Source organism: Ictalurus furcatus, chromosome 17 (assembly GCF_023375685.1).
Source record: "Ictalurus furcatus strain D&B chromosome 17, Billie_1.0, whole genome shotgun sequence".
In the NCBI taxonomy this organism is placed as follows: domain Eukaryota; kingdom Metazoa; phylum Chordata; class Actinopteri; order Siluriformes; family Ictaluridae; genus Ictalurus; species Ictalurus furcatus.
In genome coordinates, this window is record NC_071271.1 from 25,765,909 (window position 1) to 25,774,622 (window position 8,714).

Here is an 8,714-nt window from a genome sequence, read left to right on the forward strand (position 1 = left end):
CTAGCAGGTGGGTTGCACAATATTTACATCAAGGTCTGAGCTGTCACGTGAGAAAATATGGTCCAACATCTCTGAATATAATGCATGTACACAACTTGAAACTACTGTACAACAAGGTATAAGGTAGAGCAGAATAAAAAGCAATAATAATTTGATAATTAAAACTAATTTTCACTGCTACAGCTCCACTAATATGTGTTGGAAATGTTAATGATCATTTCATGCTGTCATGTTTAGAACTGTACACTGTAAATGTAAACAAATTGAGGTATGCTGAATGTGTATGCTTATTTCTGTTTTACTTCATTATGTCTGTTATTTTAGGCTGGTAAGGACGTGAACAAAATCTACATCTTCATCATGAGTGCCTTGAACTCCAGTTTATTACAAAATGTATCATTTGTGCATCCAGAGTACTTTTTCATCAGTGGATTTTCTGGAATTCCTTTCAGCCAATACTATTTTGTTTTTTTATTTTTTATCTATATTATCTCACTGTGTGGTAACTCAATAGTCCTTTTCATGATATTAGTTGACCGAACTCTGCATATTCCAAAATACATGGGGATTTTTAATTTAGCACTGTCAGACTTTGGTGAAACAAATGCACTGATTCCTAGCCTTGTGAAGACTTTGTTTTTTGATTCACAGTACATATCCTATGATGCTTGTTTGACTAACATGTTTTTTACTTTTTTCTTTTCTAGTGGACAGGCATTAACTCTTGTTGCCCTGGCGTATGATCGTTTTATTGCCATTTGCTTACCTCTGAGATACAATGCTATTGTAAATAACTCCTTCATGTTTGCAACTTTAACAGCAATATGGATATTTAATGTTGTTATGAATGGTACATTGGTAGTTTTGATTACACGACTTTCATTCTGTAAAACCAATGAGATAAAGAGCTTTTTTTGTGACCATGGGCCAGTTTATACAATTGCTTGTAATGACAACAGCATAAATTCCTTCATGGCTAAGCTGTGTACTGCAGTATACCTCTATGCACCACTGACTGCTATAGTCTTATCATACATAGGCATTCTGCTGGCCTTAACTAAGATTACAACATGGGAGAGTCGTCTTAAAGCGCTCAAAACTTGCATCTCTCACCTGTTGGTAGTAGGAGTGTTTTTCCTACCTATAGTGGGTACGTACCTTGCTGCAGTAACTTTCTCTCTCCATCCTAATGCTAGGATAATTAATACTTCACTATCAAGAACTATTCCACCCATGTTAAATCCCATTATTTATGTCTTGAACACAAAGGATTTCAGAATCTTTATAGTGAAAATGCTTAAAAAGAAAACCACCATAATTTCCCAAGTGCATGCTTTAGCAAAGTGAATTTCTACATTTAAAGCCTATTTTCCATACACAACTTCATTACTTCAACATGTTATACATATGTTAAAGCTATGTGAAAATGTGCTAATTATTAATATACATTATTTTAAAAATATATTTATCCCAACTCTCTTACATACAACCAGCATAACTGTATTTATTTATTTATTTATTTATTTATTTATTTATCTATCTATTTTTTAAGTCAGCTCCATCAGACTTTGGTGAAAGAAATGTTCTGATTCCTAGCCCTGGGGAGCCCGTCCTTTTTGATATTGTATAAATTTACTGTTTGGCTCTGTTTATCCCCCTCGCCAATTTTATTTGTTAATAAAGTGATATCCTGTTGTGTGGTATCAAATGCAACTTGTAATTGCTCCTGAATGCATCATAGAGCACAGGATGTGCATGAATGTATCCACATGGCTGCTTCTAATATTCTATTATGCTGCAAATGTTCTTAAACAGCTGGTTCAGAATTCACCAGATTGGGATCCCTATTGTATAATGTATTGTATTCTGAACAACTGATCAGTCTTCAGTAATTTATTTTATGAATGACACAGTTTTGTTTTTTACTTTGCCACTATCTATTAATATTTCCATGAAGTAGGGGTGGACGGTATGACCAAAATTCTATTTCATGGTATGAGTGATTTTATTTCATGGTAACGATATAGTTATTTATATGTAGTTATTCTGGAAAATTCGACAAAAAGGACTTTATATTAAGTAAACTTAAAAACTTTAGAAATGAAAAGTACTTCACCTTATTTCATTACTTTTTCTTTTATTACTATTAAATATAGTAAACAAAAGAATCGCAACATTTAGATGAACCATACCATAACAAATTTCACAGTATTCCACATTTCACAGTTTGATGTGGAATGCATTTGAAGACACTGCAAACCAGGGCCTGGGTTAGGTTGCATATTTTCAGACATCAACATAATTAGGCACCTCAATTTCACAATATTGCACAACAATACTTTTTTGGAACACATGCTGCATGCAAGTTCAACCATGGAGTTCCTTGACAATACAAAAAAGTCATACAGCACATCTGTAGCCTTGTTCCTGAGAAGGGAATGAGACATTGTGTGAGTTTCATGCTGTGGGAAGCGCCCTCGCACGTGACTAGTATCTGAAGCTTGTGTAACATCATGCCTATTTATAGGCCTGCAGTGCTCAGGTGACATGGCATTTAAGCACGTATGATATAAAAATGGCACCTGTGAACAGTGCAGTCAGCCTTTATTATCTGAAGCGAAGACACAATTCACAGGCATGCCCCAGTATGAGAAAGCTATGCTACATCTCATTCCTTTCTCAAGGAACAGGGTTATATGTGTAACCCAGACATTCCCTTTCAAAGTGAACTCAATGTTGCATGAGCTTCATGCTGTGGGAATAAGAATACCCACTGCGTCACATTGAGGGCATGGCCTGTTCAAAAGATCCGAGCCCGAGGTTCACTGCAAGACACTTGAGCCCGGGGTGGAATGTATATTCAGGCTATAATCTTGAATGAAGGTGTTCGGTGTAGACCACCCTACCGCAGCATACACATCCTGTAAGGGTACCCACTTTGGACAAAGCCTTCGAGGACACGACAGCCCTAGTGGAATGAGCCCTTATGCCCAGAGGCGTAGCGAGACCGCATGCCTCATAAGTGATAGAGATTGCTTCCACTATCCAATTAGAGATGCGCTGCTTCGACATAGCATCACCTCTACTGTCACCACCAAAGCAGACCAGCAACTCATCAGACTTAGGCCACTGGCCAGAGCAGTGGATGTAAGTACAGAGAGCCCTTACTGATCACAGTAGGTGCAATTTCTCTTATTCCGGTGTAAGGAATGGAGAAGAGCAGAAAGCCTGCAACACTACCAGCTGGGCAGCAGACGTAGGCATTTTAGGAATATAATCCAGCCTAGGATAAAGGGAGGCCTTGGCTAATCCAGGGGCAAAGTCAAGGCAGGAAGTGGCAACAGAGAGAGCTTGTAGATCCTCTACTCACTTGAGAAGTGTCAGGGCCAGCAGAAGAGCTACCTTTAGTGTCCGGATCTTCTCTGAGGCTGACTCTAAGGGCTCAAATGGGGCACCTGACAGACCTTCCAGTACCACAGAAAGGTCCCAGGAAGGTGAGATGTTAGAGAATGTTGCCCCACAGAGGCTCCATGAATAGGTGCATGGCTGGCCAAAATGGTGGCCACATAGACCTTGATTGTAGAAGGAGCCAACCAAACTGAAAAAACATCCTTGTATGAACTTGAGACAAAAAGTTGCCGCTTGAAAGCATACGATTTCCTCATGGATGGTGCTCTAGTATTCAATATGATCTCTACAACCTCAGTTGCGAGACCAGAATCTATGAGCTGGTGCCCCTCAGAGGCCATAGCTACAGTTTCCATAGTTCCAGCCGAGGTTGATAAATCAGCACTCCGGCTTGAGACAGTAGATCCCTGCAGACGGGAATCTCCAAAGGAGTGCCATCTAGCAGGGAAATTATCTCTGAGAACCATATTCAAGCTGGCCTATAAGGTGCTACTAGCAGCAGACGTAGACAGTCTTTGGGAACTCTTGCTAGAACATGTGGGAGCAGAGCGATTGGGGAAAAGCGAACAGACATGACCTCAACCACGTGTGCACCATAGCGTCCAGCCCCAATGGTGCGGGAGCAGTGAGGGCGAACCACAGTGGGCAGTGTGTTGTCTCCTCGGCAGTGAACACATCCACTTCTGATTTGCCAAACCTTCGCCATTTGGACTCCACCACCTGGTCCCCCTTGCTCTCCCTCGGGGGAGGCAGGCTGCCACACTCGTCTTCTGTGCCTCCCTTGCACGGGCTCCCAGTGGCTCTGGCTCCACTCGTGGCTGAACATCGCCATATGTCGAGCTCACTCAGCAGGTCTGCTTGGTAAGCCTGCAACACTGCCATTGTATGCAGTGACACACAAGAGACTTGCTGCCACATAGGCCTTGCCCTCCAATTTTTTTTTTCATTTTATAGTCATAATGGAAGGAGGAGTCAGGACACGAGCTCCAAAAGAGCTGGACCCAGAAGACAGAGCAAGACCTCATCTCCAACTCCTCTTCCAGATCCATAGGAGATCCCCAGGACCTGAGCCGGCTGGCTGCCTTGGCAGCGGCCGGCCCAGATCTGCGAGGCTCTGAAACCCAGCTCCTTTTGGCCGAGAAGAGAGTGAACTGTGAGCAGAACTGCCTGATTGTAAAGTGTTCACAATCCACACAGTCAGACCTCTCGAGGGCTGCCCTGGCGTGCTCTACCCCTAGACACTTCACACATTAAGTGTGTCTGTCTGTCTGTCTGTGATGGAACAGGAGCAAAGCATGACACACTTCCTGATCTCTGTCTCACTCATACTTTTCGCTCTCTTTTTTAAAGGGACAGAAAAGTAAAGAGATTTTTCTTTCTTTTTTGAAGAGTCTTTTTGTGCATGTTACACACACAACTGACATGCAGTCTCACTGAAGATAATAAGGCTGATGTTGGGGTTCACAGGTACTGACACGGTTCACAGGTGCCGTTTTTATATCATGCGACACGCTTAATTGCCACGTCACCTGATCACAGCAGGCCTGTAAAAATAGGTATGATGTTACACAAGATTCAGATACCGGTCACGTGTGAGGATGCTTCCAACAGCGTGAAGCTCATGCAATGTTGAGTTCCCTTTGAAAGGGAACCATAAGGTTTATAATATTCAAATCCTGACACAATTGCATAGGTACTTGAGCCAATAGACCTAGCGATTAAAAAACAAGTTCCCAAAGATGGAATGTCTACCACAAGGGAGAGTACATTGTCAGAATTGCTCACCTAGCGACAACAATCATTTTTTCCTGGGTCCACCAAAGTCAGTATGCAGAGTAGCAACACAAACTGCAGGCAGAGGCTCAGCAAACAGGACAGGCATTAGAGAGATATTGAGGAGCAGTTTACAGCCAGGTAGACAGGAAAATGTAACAGTTAAGACGCAACACTCCATGAAGGGAACTGAGGATTTGGCCCAAGCCAGCCAGGGAGGGGTTGTTCCAGAACAGTTCCGGGAACGTTTGACTCCAGTACAGCCCAGGTTAAGTGTTTCTCCAGTTCAGTCTATGTAAAGTGATTTTCCCATAACGCTGGAAAATGGAGGCTTGAAAAAGTTCAATAAAATACTCAAGGATGAAGTGAGTTTTCTTTGACAACAGAAAAAACGGTTTGCTAAACTGTAATAACATTTACAGTGCACTGATTACACTTCACAGACAAACAATTTGACAAGCTTGATATGCTGCCATCTTGGACCAGAAAGTGCAGTCTGTAAGCAATTAAACAATGAAACTGTAAAGATAAGGCTGTGTCTCCAAGAAGCTTGGTGTAACAATTCAGAGACGGATGCAAATGAAGGCTTTTCTTTATTAAATAAAATACAACCTAAATAAAAATACAGCAAGATACATATACTGAGCAAATCAAGAACTACATACCAAAATAATCACATGATATGGCACATAGGCGAGTAGCAGCAAAAACAGTCTACAGTGATGCTAAAGATTGAGGAGCAAGTAAGGAATGAAAACATAGAATTTATATAGGGACACTATGGTCCTGTCACAAATGGCACACTCCGCCTTTGTGGACCTCCTCCAACTCCACACTTTGGTGATGTCAGCTAATGCAGACCTATGGGGTGCTAAGGTGCGAGTCCAGGAGGTAGATGTGGTTATTAATAGACGGCTTTGGGATGGACACAATGTCGTGACGCCGGAAAGAGGAAGATGTTGCAGGTTGTTGTTGTTTTCACTGTGACGCTAGCCAGATGACTTGCTATGCAGAGACATCAGAATTATTTTATCAGATAACCATTGACAATAGTCATAACCTGAAGTTCCATTCCATATTAATTGGTTATAATTTCACATTTTTATCTTCAAACTATATAATGAGATATTGCTAAAAGCTAGAGCTACAGTTGAGTTACATTGTAAATCATTATTAATTATAAAACAAAAACATACACATAAAATACTCTTCTGTCATGTTGGCTACAACCTGCAATCGAACTCCTCCTCTGCTTCCCGTGTCAACAAAACTCCTCCTCTGCTTTCTTATTGGCCTATCACAAGGACTGTTGGGTAGCAGACTGCCATGAGCCTGCAGCAGTGCGGGCTTCATTGAAGACCGCATCGAGGGCACTCGCGAGAACCCTCACTAGTGCTAAAATCAGAAATGGGATACACTACGTACTCGTAGACTTTGTGAGCACGTGCAACTGACGGCCACGAGACCACAAGTCTACATGAAGTGAGTCATTTTGGACAAGGCCTATAGCAAGAAACTGAACACAGGAAATGAATGAGATAAACAAAGAAGAAGTTCAAAAATACATGGGAGAGAACCCTCTGGTAGCTTTGTGGAAAACTGTCTATGGTGGACATCACACTTGGTCAAAGGAACAGAAAATTATGCAAGGATCTCATCTTATACCACCAAAGACTCTTTCTTTTCAAAGATTTTGAATTAGAATTGCTTAGGACACTCATAACATCTTTTTCATATACTGTATAATTTGTGATATAAGATAAGATAAGATAAGATAAGATGTACGTTTATTGAACCCCCGTAGGGGAAATTCAAATTGACACAGCAGCACAAGTAGGATGAGTAACATCAAGAAAGATAATTTCCATAAATATTTATACAATAGAAATAATAGAAACAATAAAACAGATCTGTGTGTATGTACATATTCTAGAGTTCTATTTGTGTAAGTGCACGTGCAATATCCTCAATATTTATATACATGTTTATGATCTGTGAAATGATAATTAACTGTTGAGTGTGTGTTTCTGTAAGACTCAATCGGTGGAGTATGAGGTACTAGGTATTGTTGCATTGTGGAGTATGATGGCTGATGGCACGAAAGAGCCCCCCCCCAGATGTTTTGAGGCATGTGGCTGGATGAATCTGTGGCTGAATGTGCTCCTGAGCCTCCTCACCTCAGTGTAGAGAGGATGCGAAGGATGGCCTGAGATTCACTCCCCTCTATTTCAGATAATCATTTCAGTCAGTGGTTCATTCAGTCTGAGCTGGAGATTTCCAGGATTTCAATGCTTGTAAGAGTAATGTATGTTAAAACAAATTCTCCTAAACATGGACATACAATCATGTTATAAAATATCAATCAATATTAGCTATTCTACACTACTCAAGCTGTTAGTCATATGCCTTAGAAGGAAGCACGATCAGGCATGCATTTGTACATTTGTACAAAGCATGCAACTTAACAAATTGTTGAACAAATCTGAACATATCATTTAATCAGTTACTCTTCATTTGTATACCATGTTATTAATAAGAAACTCTTGTCTGGTGAAGAGAAATATCTGATTGAAGTTCACAATATTATATGGGAACTAAAATCTAATGTCTATCAATAGGTCCACAATAAATCTATTATACAATGAGGTCAACAGCATACTAAGAATGATGCTGGGCAATTCTATTACTGTGATTTCTGAAGCCTACATGCTCTGCACACCCTAATGTAAAGGTACAATTTCCCTGTCCATGTATTTTTTTTTCTTTTTATTTGCAACTTTTATTGTACTACAATACATTTCTTTTTATTGAATCTTGTAGATTTATTTAATGATACCTCACTACAATAACATATATCTCTGAGCAATAAAGATATAGACAAAAATATAGGCAAATTCAACTAAAATTTCAGCAACCGGAAGACGAGGATCACAACAAAGTGCGAAGTCCGAAAACAATATCAAAAGGGGTTATCCCGGGAATCGTAATGCGAAAACGAGAAGTAAGTCCGTAAACCGGGAAAATCCAATGCGTAGATCTAAGGCTTGGTACAACGGCAGCATTAAGGGTACTGAGCTTTTACTTCGCGACGTGCTGTCGCTAACAAGGGCTTATATAACCTTGGGTGTAACACAGGTGTTCGCACTCAGTACTCTCGCGAACTCAAGCGCAGGCGTGGCTGGGAAATGTAGTTCTCGTCGGCTCTGTGACCGCGAGTTCGCCGTGGCGTAACAGAGCCCCCCCCCCCCCCCCAAAGTGCTCACTCCGGGAGCTGAATCCCTCCAAGGTCTTCCTCTTCTCCGGGGTCCCGGTCTATCTGGGGGAGCAGCATGGACGTCTCCGCGCAAGTTTGCGTCCAGAATGTCCCGGGATGGGACCCAACACTGCTCTTCTGGGCCGTACCCCTCCCAGTCCACCAGATACTCGAGTCCTCCTCTCCTATGTCTGGAGTCCAAGATCTTGCGAACTCGGTATGCTGGGCGGCCCTCAATCTCTAGCGGTTCCGGTGGGGAGTTCTCCGGAACCACAGTGGC

At 41.5% G+C, this 8,714-nt stretch overlaps 1 protein-coding gene across 1 annotated transcript; it reads left to right on the forward strand.

Annotated features, from left to right (window-relative positions):
• The first annotated feature begins 269 nt into the window (after positions 1–269).
• Positions 270–1,347, forward strand: LOC128621514 (olfactory receptor 1M1-like). Its single transcript, XM_053647329.1, has one exon. It carries the CDS (start codon positions 361–363, stop codon positions 1,345–1,347), a length of 987 nt encoding a protein of 328 aa, XP_053503304.1. The 5' UTR covers positions 270–360.
• Positions 1,348–8,714: the final 7,367 nt, after the last annotated feature.